Source organism: Myiozetetes cayanensis, unplaced genomic scaffold, assembly GCF_022539395.1.
Source record: "Myiozetetes cayanensis isolate MyiCay16 unplaced genomic scaffold, myiCay2020 scf19, whole genome shotgun sequence".
NCBI classification, from domain to species: domain Eukaryota; kingdom Metazoa; phylum Chordata; class Aves; order Passeriformes; family Tyrannidae; genus Myiozetetes; species Myiozetetes cayanensis.
The window spans coordinates 5,260,551-5,279,145 of NW_026087400.1; the positions used below are offsets into that span (position 1 = coordinate 5,260,551).

Sequence of the window (18,595 nt, forward strand, 5' to 3'; positions counted from 1 at the left end):
TGCACAGGATTAGCTGCGTTCTCAGGCTGTGAAAGCAGCTTCCCAAATGGCTCCAAACACAGGTTCACTCAGGCACATCATAATTTTTGCAGAAATCTCCATGCACTGGCACTTCTCAGCTGCTCACCCCTGCGTGCAGCTCTTTAGGAACGGCAGGATCCGGATTCTTTCTACAGCCAGTTTTAAGAATCTCACACATCTACCTCTTAAATTTACCAACACGTTAAATGAAAGTGGTTTTCTCCTGGTTAATGATCTTTGCTTCTGTTGCTCAGGCAGTGTTGTGCCAAATAATATGGAGGCAGAGATCTATAGCAGCAAAAACACATATTGAGAGAACTATCTGCTTAACCTCAGCAATTAAGTAATCTGTGGTAATTCTGTAATATCACATCCAATCACTCTGCAATTAAAACTCTATTAAACATGTAGCAAAGTGCACTGGAGACACTTAAGGTCTGATTTGGAAGTTCCCAGCTGGGTAACACGCTGTGCAGGTCTGTGCCACGCAGATTAGGAGACCCTGACCTGTATTTGTTGCCCTTAATCCTCATGTTTCCATATTATCATACAAGGGATCAAGCAGATTTAGGGTGGCAATCCTGCCCTCTTGGGTTCCCTCCCCAGGGAGCAATATGAAATGTGGGAATGTGTTAGCTTTAATCTAATACAGAATAAAAGTGTCCTTTTCTCCCACATACCTGTGGCCTTTTGCTGCTGTTCTGTTCCTCCCTGAGCAAGTACCTATCAAAATGGAAGAGCTGTAAAACAAATGCTTGGCAAAGTGGCTGCCAAAATGATTTTTTATTGTTGTTATCAGCTCCTTGGATATGTTCTGCATCATCAAAAACTTTGACACAGGGTTTTTTTGATGGAGTAAAATGGATCAGGTCAGCCTGCTGGAAGTGAGCACTGCAGGGAAGGATTCAACCCAGTGTGTGATGAGGTGACTGTGTAGGATGGTGTTTGTGAGGTCAGAGATTTCCTGCCTTTATTTTTTGAACTAAAAAAGACCCAGACCCATCCCTCACTTCTAATTAATTCAGTGAGGTTTTAATAGGAGCAGAGCTGCTCCATGAGCTTCTGATATTTCCCATATTTGAGCAAATGAGGTGCCAAACCTCAGGGCTGAGGATCAGAGAGGGGGCCCCAGGAAGATGACCCTAGTGTGCTGTGGCAGTGATCCTTCCACCAATATATGTCTTCATTTTCCTTCTGAATCAAACTACCAATTTAAATGTGTATTAAACCCTGGATTATTGCATCCTGTGCCTTTCTATATTGCCTTATAATTCTCTGCCTGTTGGAACTGCATCCCAAGGAAGAAGGGAAGAGGAAGGAGGAGCAGCAAGGGACAAGCTCTGGTTTGTTTATCCTGCAGGAAGTCCCACAGAAGGAAGCATCAATTTTGAGTGACATCTTCATTGCGCAAAAGAAAACTTAAACTGTGCCAGCCTTGATTTTCAGACTAAACTGGATGTGGAAGCAATCCTGGAAGATAAACTGTATTAGGTCACACTGAGTATTTTATTTTACCCTGTGTGTATCCTGGGAGACAGCCCTTCTCCAGGACCAGTGTCTCGGAACACCCATGCTGGGTCAGCACGGGCAGGGGGCAACGTATCATGTGTTAGAAAACCACAGCAAGTGCTCAGTGGCTGGTTTGACTGAGCACAGGAGGGATGCTTGGGAGGGCTTTTCATCCCCCTGTCCCTTCTCTGGGGCCATCTGGGGCTCAGAGTGACTCAGAGCACCGGGACACTGATGGGTATGGTGCCGCTGCTGCTGACTCACACGGGACCCCAGGGATCTGCTGCAGTATAAAAAAGCACTTGGCTGGTGTTTTCCTCCTCACTTCATCTCTTCTATCCCCTCTGGGGTTGTGCTGAGTCACAGCCCTGTGGCTCTATCGTGGCCCTCGGTGAGGGCATCCCTCTGTCCCCTTCTCCAATGTCTCCAGGAGAGGCAGAAAAAAGTTGCTGCTCCTTCTTATAACCAGCTCTGCTGTTGCTAAGGCCTCCAGAGGAGTTCAGATCCATCTTTCTTTGATGGTTTTGTTCAGATTATTTCGGCCAATTTGCTTCTTTTCCTCTGCGTTTCACAGGGAGCTGAGACACACAGAGATGGGGAACAGCATGGTGGAATTCCTGGGCGAAGGCAGGAGTTGTTTTGGGATGTGCTGACTCACCTGAACTATAGCCCTGAGCCCTTCCTGTGTTTCAGCCCATCAGGGCCGTGTGTCTCCAACACTGCCCAGGGAACACACGCACCAGCTGGCACTAATAAGGTGTATGACAGGTTATGGGGCTCATGGCAGGGTAATCCTGATTTTTGGAGAAACAATCCTTGTATGCTCCAAGCTCCCATATAGTTTTTTATATACTTAAGTCAATGCCATTATGAAAGAACCTCTCTCAAAGTGCTGTTTGATATGAGAGGAGGTTAAAACTGGGCCAAGTGTAGACACAGCTGGCACTGCCAAGTTAAACCTCAAGGCCCTGTTTATTTTAACATGATGTTCTACCTGACAGGCCGTAGGCAATATTTATATCAGTGGGCCCCAAAGTGGGGACTGCAGAGGCTGCAAGGATAGGTATGAACCCAGTAAAATTAAAACTGATTATGTTGGTATTTGGGTCATAAGGCTCTGGAATAAAGGATTTCCATAAAAGTCGATAATACCAGAATGCACCATGAGTACTCAGGAGAGCAAAAAAAAAGAATCTGGGAATAGCAATGAGCCTGGAGAGCCCTCAGCTCCTTTAGACACCACTGAAAACACACATCATTTGTTGGATACAACCCCCCAGTGCTCTTGAATATATTATTGATAAGTGTAAACATTAGATTTGACTCCTTAATTTCCATTTCCAGCACATTTCCTACTTTTTTTGCTTCTGTGGGAGGACTGTCTCTTTTTTGGATTGATGGGTAGACGATGCTACCTTGCTTGAAAGGAGCCACGTTCCCCTAATACTTCTTTACTAGTGAAAGCACAGTTAATGGAAAAAACTTTTGGCATGCAAAATCAACATATTTCACTCAGACTGTATTCTCCAGCTCTGGTTTTCAATGGCTTCAGATGACAGATTTGAAAAAAAAAGAGAATTCCTGACCCAGCTCATGCTGCTGGTTAAATCGTGCCCTGGCACCAGTTTTATCCATAGGGAGCAAAGCAGAAAATACTGATTAAAGCTGGCCCAAGAACAGGCTCCAGCAAGCAGCACATCTGCTGTCCCAGTGCAAACTGGGGTCTCTTCCCAAGTTTCCTTCAAAGACAATTACTTTTTGGGGAATCTAGGAAGAAGTTGCTTGATTTAATTTAAACTTTGTTCATGCCATTCCCCCTGGGGATGTCTGGATGTTTGGAGGAGAAGGAAGAAGGAAGAAAATTTCCCCTTTGAAAGATAGGTAAGGGGTCCCATCTTCTCCTCACCAGGTTCAAGGCTCTGTCTTTTTGGTAAGATCAGGTATAACCTGAACTGGCTTCCTCTGCAGCCCCTTTCTTCTTTCCCTTCCAGTTTTAAGTTTTATATCTCCTTCATTCCTCCCAAAGAGACCCTGGAGCTGTATTCACTGCATGCTTCCACAGTGACTAAAGGTCCTGGCCAGACCTTATGTTTAAAAACACATTAGTTAACTTTTCAAACACTCACATTGCCAAGGTTTAACACCTGGAAAAATCTGCTTGCAGGGCATGACTAGTCTTGGAATTGTCTCTACAAGACTAAATCCCAGCAGGAATGCTGTGACAGCCCAAGCTGTGGTGCCAGCAAAGGGAGAGGGGAAGAAAGCCTCCCTGCCCCAAGAGGTGCACCCCTTTTTTTGTTCCTTCGATGGTGTTTATAGAGCGTTCCAATTCTGCTTCTCATGTCACTTGCCAGGCTGTAAAGTAAACCTACAAGTACAAACATCTCTGGGAAATATATACAACTGTTAAATAGGTAATTTATCCTCTCAAATTTCAATGTGACACTTCAGCTGTTAAACTCAGCTTCCACTCATGCTTAATGCCACAGGGGTTTTGCTGAACTCCACTTGGAGTTGCTCAGACCTTTTATTAGAGATACAAACTGCCATGAATTTTGTTCCTTTCTTGCATAAGAAATTATTCATGAACAAACAAATCTGTTTCCCTTAGAATATAGGAATTATGAAACACATCTGTTTAAGGATTTCTAGACTGGTGCTTTTCTGTGTATTGTAGCTGCAAAGTATGAGCTATTTACTATTCCTGTTTGTAGGATGCTTATACTAAATCTCATGGTAATATTCTCCTCCTGAAATGGATAACTCAGACTTGCAGCATCAGTGAGGAGAAAGGAATGAATTCTTCAAAGTATTTGTTCAGAAGGGGAATTATTAATGCACAAATTAATGAAATGCATGGATACATCATTAATTCTTGGCCTTTGTCTCGTATTACTTGAAGAGATGTAGAGACCCCAAAATCATAATTTAAAAATTCATAAGTGTTCAGGAAAAAAACATCGTTTGACTTGATCTGTTATAAAGCATTTTACTGAGGCATCACCCAGCCAGCTGTGGGAGTCTGAAGGATATCCTTTTAATTGGTTAAACCTCTAAGTGCTTTATAATTGCTTTCACTAAGCAGCTTCTGTAACAGAGCAAATGCTACCTGGAACTGATTACATTTTAATAGGCTTAGCCAACGTCCATCCAGGGACATGTAAAGCCTCCCCTTGATGTCCATCAATTTGTCTCCATGTCGTTATCAGAGCTCAGCTGTGCCACTCAATAACTCCTTCCCTCCATCCGTGTGGGAACTGATCTGACAGGCACCTGGGAGGTGCCGAGGGCTGCTCGGAGGAGAACGGGCTCCAGGCAGGTGTGTTGGTGGGGATATAAATCCATGCCACCAAACTGTCCCCTTTCAGGATGGCATTTGTGCTGAGCAGTGCTTCCATCCTGAGCCAACCTCAAACAGTGATTTTTGAGCAGCTGTTTGGAATGTGATGGGGTGGAGAAGGTTTATGTTGCTCTCTCTGCCTGGATACAGAACGCAATGGCCTGAGCAGAGTAAATGGGGTTTTGCCCACTGCAGGCTGCTTGTTGGATGGAATTCCTCTCCTGTGAGGAACGGCTATGAAAATTGGTGTTGTTCTGCCTGGAGAAGAAAAGGCCTCAGGAAGACCTCTTTGTAGCCTTCCAGTACCTGAAGGGGCTCTGAGAAGGCTGGAGAAGAACTCTGAACAATGGCATGGAGTGACAGGACTTAGGAGAATGGCTTTAAACTGGAAGAGAGAAGGGTTAGACCAGAAGAAATTCTTCCCTGTGAGGGTGGTGAGACCCTGGCACAAGTTGCCTGGAGAAGCTGTGGATGCCCCATCCCTGGAAGTGTTCAAGGCCAGGTTGGACGGGGCCCTGAGCAACCTGGTCTAGTGGAAGGGGGTGGGATTAGAAGAGCTCTAAGCCCCCTTCCAACCCCAAATCATTCTGTGATTCTGTGATTGCTCTGTTGGGTCTGTGTGCATGTGAATGTTCAAGAATTATTTAGAATTTTATCAAATGATTGCAAAAAGAGAATATTCAACTTCCTGTGAAGCATCACACAGCTCCAAGAGACTCATCATCTCAGGACTCTAATATAGCCAAGGAATAATAATACAAATTAGAGGTGGTTTATAGCTGGAGAAATGAAAGGAATTGGGTGGAGGAAGGAGAGTGTGAAATCTCTTGGTGTGAGGTATTTTTAACAACAGAACTGGCTGCCCTGTTGTCTTCAGAAAAGAGCTGGGAAGCTGCCAGTGCTTGCAACTCTCTGAATTTGGATGCTCACACCTGGTGAATGCTGACAGCAGAGGGGGAATTACAATCAGGAATCACATACTTACTGAATTAATGAGGTGGCTCCCTGGCAACAGGGCTGACACATGACCACTCTCACCCTCACCCTGATCCCAATCACCCTCATTATTTTATACATGATTGAAGTCAGACAGAGCCAAGAAAATGCATAAATGCTACCAAAGAGGAGGAAAATGATGTTGTGGATGTTTTGAATGAAGCTGTTAGCCTGACCACTTTTAGCTCCTGTTTCAATGTAAACAAATACTTAAATCTCAGTATATTTGAAGCAAGGAAGTTTTTTTTCTGCTGTGATCTCATCCAAAAGCTCTGCACACCACGAGCTGCAAAGATTTCTTTTCTAGTTTTACAAGTTCAGAAACATTTCCCCCTTAATCCAAAATCAGCCTCTTTGTTCTTCAGGCCAAAGTTCGCTTTTGGAAATGGAAAATACTTTGACCCCCATGAAGCTCTGATTTTGTGCCTAAAGTTTTATTAGTGGGGGCAAGTGTCATTTTTCTTTTCCCATCCTCTTCCATAAATGAGCCTAGACTTTGGCTGCCATGGATGCCCATATAAATCATGGGCATCCTTGTGTATTTTTTGCTACTTTTCTGACAGCTCAGAAACCTGGTTTATTAAAAAAAAAAGTCATGAGAAACGGATGACAAAAGTAAATGTGAATCAAGCACCGCCAGTAATCAAGTGCATCTGAAAAATGAGATGCGAGCAGGATTTCACTCACATTTGGATTTAAAAAAAGCCTTTCTGCACAGTGGAGTGAATCACAGACAAAACTGAGCAAGGGTTTTTTTATCTGCTGGATCTTCCTCAGCACAGAAAAGCAACAAGCAGCCACCCTCTCATTGCCTTCCTAGCAGGGAGGAGAGCTCAGTCCTGCTGCCAGGCTGGCCTTGCAGAGATGCAGAGATGCATGGAATATCTGGGCATCACTGCCCAGGGGGCCCCATGGTGCACCCTTTTGCACCATTTCAGGCTCCTCACTTTGGCCACCTGTTCTCAGCTTTTGCAGTTTACAACAAAAGCAAAAATTTGCCAGGAGAAGAAGAAGAGGGAAAAGAAAATGACACTCATTGATCAGAAGGAGAAGGGCTGTTTTTCAGTGCCTTGGAGGAGACGTGGACCTGTGGGCAAGGGGTGCACTTCCACCACTGCCAAGCAGTGCCAGGTGTAAATTTAGATTTCTCTATTATTATTCACGGAGAGCTCTCTCTTCTTAACGATCAAAGAGTATACAATGCTAAAAGGAGAGAAAGGTGTGAGGTGTGGTAGCAAAGTGAGAAAAGGCAGCTTCTCACTTAATGGCAGCAGGCAGAAGTGTTAAGAAACAGAAAAGGATAGCAGGGAGCTGAGTCCTTGCAGGCTCTGAGCCAAAGCAAGGCTCCCTCCTCTTCCCCCTGTGGATAACAGTTCACTGGGGTGCAGAGACAGTAAATAAACACAGTCCAACAAGATAACTATGGGGAATTAAGTGTTCCTTTTTCTCAGTAGGTGTTTCCCAGTGCAGTGTTCGAAGATGGGAGCCATGTGGTGGCTCACCTATGGCATGGGCTTAGAGCGCTGCATGGGCTGCATCCCTCGTGAAAAACTGCTGGAAAAATCTCATGGAGGTTCTTGGAGCTTTCTCTAGGGATTCCTCTCCTTGTTGGAAATATGGACCTGGGCAAAGCACTACCAAGATGCCCACACGCCTGGAAGTGTTCAAGGCCAGGTTGGATGGGGCTCTGAGCAACCTGGGACAGTGGAAGCTGTCCCTCCCCATGGCAGGTGGTTTGGAACTTGGTGATCTTTATGGTCCCTTCCAAACCAAACCATTCTAAACATCAGTCAGAAAGCTTTCTGCTAACAAACTCTTACCATGTAATGTTTAAAACCAGTACAGGCATACTTAGCTATTTTGGGTACTACTTTTGAACAGCTCTTGCTTTATCATCTCCAAGTTTAAGCTACCAGATTCTTTGGTCTTTTCCTCAGCTTATTTAATCAAGCTGTCCAGTATTTTGCAGAACAGCTCAATTCCTGAGTGCAAAGTCTTTTATTTGAGCTCTGCCTGAACCAAAGCTCTGCAGAAAAACAAGAGGAGTGAAGTGATATATGCAAGGCTTAAGTCGCTGTTGACCAGATCATTAAAATGCTGGGCTAGTTTTGCTTTTTCAGAGAGTCTCTGTACGCCAACAGGTCTGTTCAACAAGGAAAAACAAAAGGAAAGGACATTTTGAGTGAAAGCATTTACCGATTTCACCTTGCTCCTGTTCGAGCCACATTTCCTCAGACACCTCTAGCCCAGCCCCACGCCCAGACAAGCCCGTACTCACGCAGGACCCTCACGCCGTGTTTCAAGGCCTGCACGCGGCCGGGCTCCATGGACATGCTGAGCATCGTCTGCTGCCCGCCGATGGTGCACACCTGGTTCTCCTGGGCCGCCTGCTTGAACATGACGATGAGCTGGTTGGCGATGATGGTGTTGAGCACGGAGATGACGACCATGGGGAACACGAAGGAGATGAAGGTGTTGGCCTGCGGGAGAGAGAGGCGGCACCGTCAAGGGACGAGAAGGATCAGAGGGACAGGAGGTACGATCAGTTCCTGGCCTGTGTCAGGAACAGCGTGGGCAGCAGGACCAGGGAACTGATTCTTCCCCTGTACTGAGCACTGGTGAGGCTACACCTTGAGTGCTGTGTCCAGCTCTGGGCCCCTCAGTTCAGGAAGGACATGGAGGGGCTGGAGCAGGTCCAGAGAAGAGCAACCAGGCTGGCGAAGGGACTGGAGCACAAGTGCTGTGAGGAGAGGCTGAGGGAGCTGGGGTTGTTTAGGCTGGAGAGGAGGCTCAGGGGAGACCTCATCACTCTCTACAACTCCCTGATAGGAGGGTGTAGCCAGGTGGGGGTCAGTCTCTTCTCCCAGGCAACCAGCAGCAAGACAAGAGGGCTTGGTCTTAAGCTCTGCCGGGGAAGTTTAGGTTGAATATTAGGAAGAAATTTTTTACAAAGAGAGTAATCAGACATTGGAATGGGCTGCCCAGGGAGGGGGTGGATTCACCATCCCTGGAGGTGTTTAAGGTGAGACTGGATGTGGTATCAGTGCCATGGTCTGGTAACCACGTCGGGGTTGGATCAAAGATTGGACTTGATGATCTCAGAGGTCTTTTCCAACTGCATTGCTTCTGTGATTCTATGATTCTACTGTTTCAATTTCTCAAAGCAACAGAGGAACAGCCTGCAGTGGAAATCTTTCCCTTCCTCTTACTCAGCTGGTTTTGGCTTTTGAAGGTTTATTTGCGCAGAGGGAAAACTCAAACATCGCTGACGCATGTTCATTCATGTGGGTCAACACTCAAAAAAGGCAAATTCATTCACATCCAATTACATTCTTTTCCCCTTTTCAGCGCAGTTCATTGCCTGAAATGTCTCGACTGAAACATGCCATTGATCTTCCCATCTCACAAGCAGCAGGATGCTGCTTAGCTTTCATCATGCGTAGCGTGACTTCTAAATAACAGTGTGTTATTGTCTTTCTTCCTGCATTATGAGCCCTCCTTGTGATCTTCTTAACTTTCATTTTTTTTTTTGAGTGTTCTGTCCTTTCCTTGTAGATTTAATGGCAGCGTTTTGTTATCTCATAACTAAGTTATCCAATAAACCTTGTGCCTTAAAGGATTAAAATTGATCAGAATAAACAAGTGGAAGTTGTAATGTTTTTAGTACAAATTATTTGATTACTACAGTTTTGATAAAATTAAATGGAGGATCAAATTAAGCAGTGATTGAATCAAGTAGAAGTCACTGCTCATGTCAAATGCAGGAAAGCTTTGTGAGGGCCTTTTGGGCTGTCTGGAAACCTCAATGGAACTGAGCTTGACAAATGGCAGCCCAGGGAAATAGAGGCATGTGCAGGGTTTGCCTGCACATCTGTGACAAGGCTGCCATGGTGGGATGGTGAGCTGCTCTGCTGACCTCAGGGGTTCACCCTCTCTGCTGTATGGCTCAGAAGGAGACTTAGCACATCACTCAGATGAGTGTGGGGCAAATCAAAAGCCCTTTAATTATTTAAAATTTCAAAATATTGACAAGAATAGAACTGTGCTGCAAATTGCTGTTGAAGCAATTGTATTAAAAGTGATAAAATGACAGAAAGATAAAACTACTAAACTCAAGAGGGAATTTGGCTGCTGGTAGGGCTCCAGGGCATGCTGACTTCTTCCCCAAGCCACTTACCTTGCACCTCAGTGATCTAAACCACAGAAACAACCCTGCACTCCAAGCCAAGACCATGTCCCTCCTCAGACTGCAAAACCTCTTCTACAGACAGCTGCTCCATCTGCTCAGATGGAGACAACCCCTCTCCACCCACCCACCCCTGCCAGCCCATCTCCAGAGTGGACAAGATTCTCTCTACACTCAGTGTCTAGTGCAGATTTGTGCTCTCTTTGCTCTGGAGGGATTCAGAAATGCCAGAGGTGAACAGAAACAATCCACCCACATCCCCAAGATGCCACAGGGGATCTGCAAAACCAATAAGAAGCACATAAGCATGTAGGAGCAGGTGCATAGGCAATCGGAAGCATTTTGGTTTCTTTGTCCATAAATTTGAAGATGCAACTCCTCATTTGGCAGAGACAGGTGGTGTTGTTGTTGCCAAAGTTTTCTTTAGATGGAATGAAGTGTCCCTACAGCTCTGTGCTTCAGACCTCAATGTGTTAAGCAAAACTACCAGCTGGGTTTTGTCCCTGACAACCCACATGGTGAGAACATCTTCTCTGCTTTATGCTGGTAATAATAAAAGAGCTTGTCTGGACTGAGTGAATTCCTAGATACACCCCACTATTACAAGCTGTTAATGACCCCTTTTGCTAAATATAAAGCAGTTTTCTAAGCTTCTAAAAGATCTCACAGCCTCCTTCCTATAAAGAGGAGTTATCTTTTGGAGTCCTCTCCACAGCCTAAGACAGATCATTAAGTAAGGACCAGCTTCTCAGTTGGTACGAAATAAGAGAGTAATTTGTGTTTGTAAAGAACCTTCTTGGTTTACTTAACCTTCCTGATGCTGCTGGGCTGAGCTGGTGCACACAGGGGTGAAATAACTTGCTCAGACTTACCAGGTCAGACTAAGAAATGAGCCCTGTAATTCTCACTCCTTTTTCTGTGGCTTTAGCTGCCGAATGTCTTTCTTTCCCACTGCTGAGCAATGTTTGCACATCAGCAAAATGCAGCACTTAACTCTGGAAATGCTTCCCTCTGTCACTTGAGATTCAGAGTTTATTGGTTTTCATTCAAAAAACTTTGTGCTAGCTATAAATTAGTCTTGCTTAATAGAATTTTGCAGAACTCAGAAAGTCTTTCCTGAGCTTTCTTAAAAACCTTGTTTCTTTCCATAATTGCATTGAAAAGTCTTTAAGGAGCTTGGGAAATTGTCTAGAAGAGCATTGACTTTCCCTCTTATGAATCGTTATGCTAAAAGTGTGAATATTGCATACTATCAAAGACTATATTTAAAGATTTTTACCCTGTCTTGATTGTTACCAAAACTCTCATACAGTTAACAAAACAAAACAAAACAGAACAACAAAAAAAACCCAAACACAAACAAACAAAAAAACCACACAAAAAAACCCCCACAATAAACAAATCAATATATTCCCCAGTAGCAGAATGCTTTAATTTGTTGAAACAATTATTTACAAACATAAATTCCTGAGGGCTATAAAGACTAGACAAGCCAATCCCGCTCCTGCAAACCCCTTGTATTCCATGTTTTTCTGTCGAGCTGCTTGCTGGGCTGCATGAGCCCAGACCCCAGCAGACTGTGCACATCAGTGCAGCAACACTTCATTTTCAGGTGACTTTGCACGCTGCTGGAGCTCGTGCCTCAAACAACTCTTCAAAGCCAGTGGAAAATTTCCCACTTGCTCAGTAGGAGCTGATCTGGGACCTCAGGACTACATTTTCAAAAATTCAGGAGCAGGGAGACTTGTGGAGGTGTTTAATGGGATTTTTTACAGTGTCTCCTAAGATCAGTGGGCTAAGGTGGCCACAGCTGTCAGTGAACACCCATGGGAGCCTTTGGGTCCTTATGTATGTTTACAGATCACTCTGACCCCAGGAAGGAGGATTTAGGCAATGTGCAGGCTCATGTCTGACCTAAATGTCTCAGGCTTTAGGTTGGCTCACCATGGGAAGGACAGTTTGTGTGATGCTGGATCTACACTAATTCAGTGTTCAGAGTTGTTTGGATGCATAAGCAGAGGGCTCTGGCCTCGTTTTTGCCCTATCCAAGCACAGTTCTGTCTGATTCTCCTCCCCATCAAAACTGATGTGTTTGCATCAGTGTGAACCCACCAGACAGACCCCTGATCTCTGCCCAGCACCACGATGGGCACGGCTGTGCAGAACGAGCTCAGTGCAGAAGCCCAAAGCTGTGCATGCAAAGGCTTAGCACTGGCTGCTCTCTAATCTAAAAAAAATCCAACACCACAACCTCCATGACTGTGTGCTAAATCCTCATTAAAAAAAAAAAAAAAAAAAAGAAAATCCAATACTACAATGTTTGCCACTGGCAGGACAGAATGAAACACTAACCCACTTCCATGCTGCTGTCACTCCTGTAATCACTGCAATCCTAAATGCCGTTCAAGCACCAGGCTGGCAGCATCTGTGGGATGGGATTAGTCCTCAGGACCAAATTGTGTTTTGTCTCATACAGAACAACAACCTTCCCTTCCAGCACTGCCTGAGCAGTGGCACCCAGAGACCCAAATCGTTTTTCTCCAGCTGCCCCATCTTGGTGGCCATGGGGGTCCTGCACCCAGGCATGGAGCCTTCCTGGCTCTCTCATGAGGCACTATTAGTCCCAGCTTTCTCTTAGTCCTCTATTGCCAAAGGTGATTTTAAAATGAAATATGAATCATTGAAATTATGCAGGATTTTGCAGGACACAGGAGACAGAGCAGAGCTGGGGATGGGGCTTGGGAATTGGAAATTTATGGAAATTAAGTCAAACTCCTGGAAGGGAAAAAAATGCAGCTATCAGCCTCATAGTCAACTCAGCAAAAATCAGACTTTGCATGATGCTAGAGAATTCAGCACGATGTGAGTGTTCATCTTCCTTGAAACAGGAATGTGGGAGAGACATGGGGGAAGGGACCGGAAGAACCGAGGGACACAAAAACAGAACTCAGTTCTCGGGTTTGTGACTCTTCCTATATCTTCTGTACAGAAAACTGCTCCCTTGGCTCTGCTGAGCTTCGTGCTGACCGTGATTCACTTTTGTCAAGTCGTCCCTCAAATTATTTGACTGTGTGGTTTCCCTGGGTTACCACTGAGAGCAGCCATCAGCTCACTCGCAACCGTGATGGAGAAGATGAGCGCAGAACTTCACACAGGGACTCCCCAGAGGGTTTAAACAGGTCCAGTAAATCAGAAGTTTAGTGAAGATTTATTCTTTTGTGCTCCAAGGTGACTTTTGGAGAAACAGAGACTCAAAGAACCACTTTGGAAGAAGAGGGGTTTTCCATCCCTCCTACAAGCCCAGACTTTTGTCTTAGATGTATCTGAGGAGGAAGAGGGGAAAATTTACAAATACTACACCTATTACAGGCATTTATGGATCACCTTTGCTTCCAGTAAAACTCCATCACCTGAGCCACCTACAGCTGACTGTTCCCATGGTCCATCAGCACATGGTTTTGAAGAGGCTGATGAGTGAGCTTTGGAGCACTTAAGTGGTTAAAAGTAAAAAATTAGGCTAAAGGCTCTTCTGGAGAGAGAGTAGCAAATTCAACCCTGGAAGTATTTATGATAAAAACAGCCAAGAAAGAGAACTACTCATAATATTTTAATTGAAAGAGTTTTGATGACAAAATGCTCCATTACTGAGATTCACAAAAGATTTTTGAACATGTGTCTTGTGTTTTCCCTTGTGCCTTTTTTCGAAGTAAATAAATAAAATCCCCCAGAGCCAATGCAGAATTAAATACCAGTCACAGCAGCAGCACAGTGTGGCACATCCCATGGAGCAGCAGCCTGGATGCCCTGCCAGCAGGAACAATGCCTCTGGAGTGGACATCAGGGGCAGCTAAGATTTAGGGATAATTTTAACCCTGGGTTTTGTGGCAGAGATCAGAGATGTTCCCTTGTTGCTTGATAAATGAGGTGACAGCAGAGCCAAATCCTTGGTCTCTGTCCGTGCAACCTCTCTGGAGACAAGGCCCCTTCCAGCAGTGAGCTGGGATGCTCAGAGCAATTTTTAGTCCCTTCCTCTTCAGGGTTGTGGGAAGGACAATTAAAATGGAGAGAAGTGTGGATGATGGAGAGCTGGTAAAGCCTCACCTGGTCTGACTAAGCTTCTCTCATACTTCATTTCCCTGCGACACACCTGGGGAATGTTGTGAGATGGTTGCAGCCTTTCCATGTTTTGCTGGGGAGGATTCTCAATGCAAATGCTCTTGGGGAAATGCCTGGGGAAATGGGGAACTCCAAAGAAGCAGAACACTATCTCAGGAGGAGATGTGTCCTTGCTGGTTTCCTGGAAGTGATGACGGAGATGATTGAGGGTGAAGCTCAGTGCTCGATTTGTGGTTTTGAGCAAATCTATTAAACCACAGAGCTGGATTTTTCACAATCTACCACATTCTGTTTCACCTCATTTCCAATGGAAATGGAAAGTAAATTATCCCCCCCTGACTGTGGAGGCAGTATTGTTAGCATATGTCAATCAGGAAAGCACATTCTGCTACAACAACACTTGGCTGCCAAAAAATCTTATTTGACTAAATGTACTTTACAAAATTACTAGTTATCTTGCTCAGTAGCCGGAATTAGCATTTTTTTAACCACCCAGTGGATAATTTCAGTTGTTAATAAGCACAGTACTGCATTCCAGGATACGGCAATCTGTGGAAGACAAAGCAGGAAAGGGGAAGGTGCATGGGGAAGTGTTGGGATGCCAAAAGGGGCATTTGGCAAAGACACTCGTGTTTGATATCCACAGGATGTGTCTGATGAAAAATCCAAAGGCTTTCCCCCCAACCCCAGTAAGTAAATTACCATCTAATTAAACCTCATCTTTGCATAGCTCTCCAGATTTCCGTGCCAAGTATCTCGTGGTTATCAGGTAAATACCATTCCTTAGATCCAATGGGGCAGGAGAGATTTGTGTTTCTGAGTAGTGGAAGAAAATAACCATTGATTTTGGAGCCAGTAACTGGTACAGGGGAAAATGTGGGAGCTGTAAAACTGCAGCCTAGGAGGTAATTCAGCTCTTCTGGAATTTTTTGAGGTGACCTGTATTGTGGGGTATCGGTGCCAGTCCTTACCTCGGTTAAGTGCATCCTGGTATGGGAGCACAAATCCTGGATAAAAAGGAACAGGGCCAAGTGCTAAAGCCTGTGTGTGGATCTGGAGCTCTAACAGTGCATTTTTGAGCAGGAGCTCGACCTTTACTTGTTGCCAGTTTTAACTCAGGCAGGTTTGCCTGTCACGTTTTATTTCTGGTGGCTGCTATCTCCAACAGCCCTGACAGGGTGACACAGTGTGACACAGCTGTCACCCTTGAAGAGAGGCTGTCTGGTGACGTGGATGGGTGGCACTAGGTGCCCTCACTTGGGAGTTGCATGAGGTTTGGTTGAATCCTGCCTCCCTGCAGGATCCTCTCACAGCACCAGACAGTGTGACACAAACCCCACTGCCCTGACTTACAGAAGGACTGTCATCAGCTGGGTGGAATGACCTCGTAACCAGGGACAGTATGCAAATATCTGTGTAGATCCAGGTGATGGGATATTATATCCCATTATTAGCTCAATGAATAATTGAAGACAGGATACCAAAACCCAGTGAATATTTTCCTCTCTCTTCCTGAGAAATGGCTGCAAAACCCCCTGGTTGTTATTTCACGGTATACCCTGTACCTCTTCTACCCAGCTAGAGGTGAGTATACATTCCATTATCCAGGAGAACAGAGTCTGCTCGTGTGAATCGCTCTAATCTCATCCCAAAGACCTCCCCTGTTCAGCTCCTGGAGCTGTGGGTGCTCAGAGAAACTGAGGAGCACGTTCCCTCTGCCTCAGGGAGACCTTTTCAAAAGCGTTGAATATCAAACCCAGACATTTCAAAGAAAGGTTATGATGATGTGAAATGTTGTTCTCAGTCACAGGTATTGATGTCAAAGTGTGTGATCAGCTACGAATTACAGAGGCAAAGCTTGAAGCCAGGGCAGAGCTCTGTGGGGGCAGGGGGATGGGTGGCAGTCACAAGCAGCTCAATCTCAGGGAGCTGGGCAGTGATGTGTGTGTGAGCCTGATCTAAACACCAGCATGAGCAGGACACCAAGTGGGTGTCATTCTGGGGGGGAAAAGAACCCACCAAAGAAAAGCCTGGAACCCAGGTACATCCTGCCCAATCCATCACTGATTAAATAACTCAGCAGGTTTTCCTGACCTCAGCCAAGGGAGCTGGAATCGGCCAAATCTCTGTATTTCAGAACCCTGCAGGAGTCCCAGTTTTATTCTGGTTTTGGATGGGGTCTGGGAATGGGAGACTGCAGGTTCTGCTGCTTAGGTGAAGAAAGAGAGCAGACAAGTCTGAAGATAAATTATCAGATGGAGCTGATGGATGCTCCCAAGTCACTGGACTAGTTCCTGTCCCCATGATGCTTCTGCCCTGCAGCCAATAATCTCAATGAGACTGGAGCTCAATTAATTGCATGGCAAGGACATATGAGCATCTGTTACTGACACATCCATTTACTGGCCTTACTCACTATGGAAAAACTCAGAGGATAATGCAAAAGACTTGCACTTGAGCTCTGGCTGCTTGATGCTCTGAAGGTGTTTCAGGTTTTGTATTGGTAGATATTTATACCAGAAGAAAATGCATGTTACTACAAGGCTTAGGGTGACAGCATGCACTGCCTGCAGTCTGTGCTGTACTTTGAGATCTACAAGATGCAAGCACCTGCAACCTGGTGAAAAGCAGGACTTGCTCAGTACAAAGTGGCAATGCAGAGTGCAGTGGTCCTCTCCTCTCTCTGTGCTGGCTGGATGCCTCTGGATCTGCCTCCAGCTGGATAACACCAGCCATGAACTCCTCCAAAGGGCTTAATTTAGCTCTAGCATTGAGATCAGAATGAGGATCTGCTTCAACTCTCTTTTCATTAGCATTTTGTGCCTGCTGCATTCCTGGCTTCTCTCTTTAGATCCATGGTCACCCCAGAGAATAACCAGGCAGTGTGGATTAGGGCATTAAGAACAACCAAAGTGTCCATTTTCAAGCCTGTGTGTGGTCCCACACTGATGAACTATAATGGGAATGCAGAGCAGCTAATGATCTCGAGAAGTTGAGTTAATCACACACCCCACAGGAGTTAATCAGATACAGAACAGATGGAAATAAATTGCACACAGACAAAAAAAAATCCATCATATCTATGGTAAAAACATTTCACCAGCTCTTCCATTCATAAACTTCCCTCTTTGGAGAAAACATTTGTACATAAAAAACAATATCTGACGCAGAACAACTTAAATGAGTGTCTTGCTCATGATGTGTTGGCAAAGATGACAGAGCACTGAATAATTTTGTCATTCCTGAGTTTGACTGGATACCTGAAGGATCATTTAAGCTAGTTTCTATGCATAGTTACAATCCTGTGGCCTAAAGTATTTTCAGATTTATCACAAGTAATAGCAAAAGGTATGACTCATCCATAAGTGTTTGATATGAAGCTTATTATTCCTAATTGTACACAAGGGTAATATCTAAGCATCAAAGTCCCCAGGGACTGCAGAGTTCTTCATTGCCTCCCTAAATGCCAGAGAAACCACTTCATTAAAACTATTCTTAAGAGGAAAATTCCTCCTTTCCTGGTCTTTGGCCAGCAGTCTCAAACCTGAATGGTTCTGCTGATTCCAGACCCCAAAGAGAAAGGAAAGCTGTGAAATTCAGGAATCCTGGAAACAATAGGCTGGAGAATAGGCAAATGAGAAGGTTTTAAGATTTACCACTGTGCACTGCAAATGCCTTGTATATCATGGATATTCAGCTGTTTCACTTGATAAAACTGAAGGATAAATGTATATTTAGAAAAATGGAAGAGTAAACCAGTAACCAAAAAAGCCCAACCCCAAACAAAAAAAAACCAGAACAACCCCACTTCTCTCTAGGATTACGTTTGACAAAGATGATGGGGTTGGGTCTTATACATCTCTCTTCACTTGATGTAGGGCCTCCTGCCTCTGATTTAAGAAGGATATGCGGAATTTAAAATGGAAGGGTTTTGGCACAGGTTGGTTCCTGCCTTCCTGTACCTGGTGAGGGAGGATGGAAGAAGTGACTGAGCAACAGTGATGATACTCCATCTTGTCATCATTAACCTGAAAGCTTCAAATCTTCCCCCTTTCCTCCTTCAGGAAATCTTCCTTCTTCATTTCCTGTGATTGGTACATTGAGCTACAAGGTAAATTAATTCAATTTACCCAATTTTGTTTGCAAAAAAGAATAAAGTCAATTTGTATGCTGTCAGTTTGCTGGCCTCTGCCTTGCTCCTCAGATCTAGTTATCCACTGCACTATTTAGGGCAATATTTTTGGTTGAACAAAAACTCAGTGAATAATGTTCCTGATTTTCCCTTTGAACGTGCAGATCTTTGTTACTATTTCCCCCTCACCCTCCCCAGCAGCTATATTTTACTGGAGGGGAAATAATACTTCAGCTTCAAATGACAGGTTGGAAATAAGCTTTACATAATTTACCAGTGCAGTTGGACTTGAGTT

At 44.7% G+C, this 18,595-nt stretch overlaps 1 protein-coding gene across 1 annotated transcript in view; it reads right to left on the reverse strand.

Moving 5' to 3' along the window:
* The window catches only part of NTSR1 (neurotensin receptor 1), a 53,606-nt gene that overhangs the window by 9,239 nt on the left and 25,772 nt on the right, over positions 1–18,595 (reverse strand). Inside the window, exon 2 of the mRNA XM_050313835.1 lies at positions 8,145–8,346. Coding sequence (XP_050169792.1) covers positions 8,145–8,346 — 202 coding nt within the window. The remainder of the gene's footprint in view (positions 1–8,144; positions 8,347–18,595) is intronic.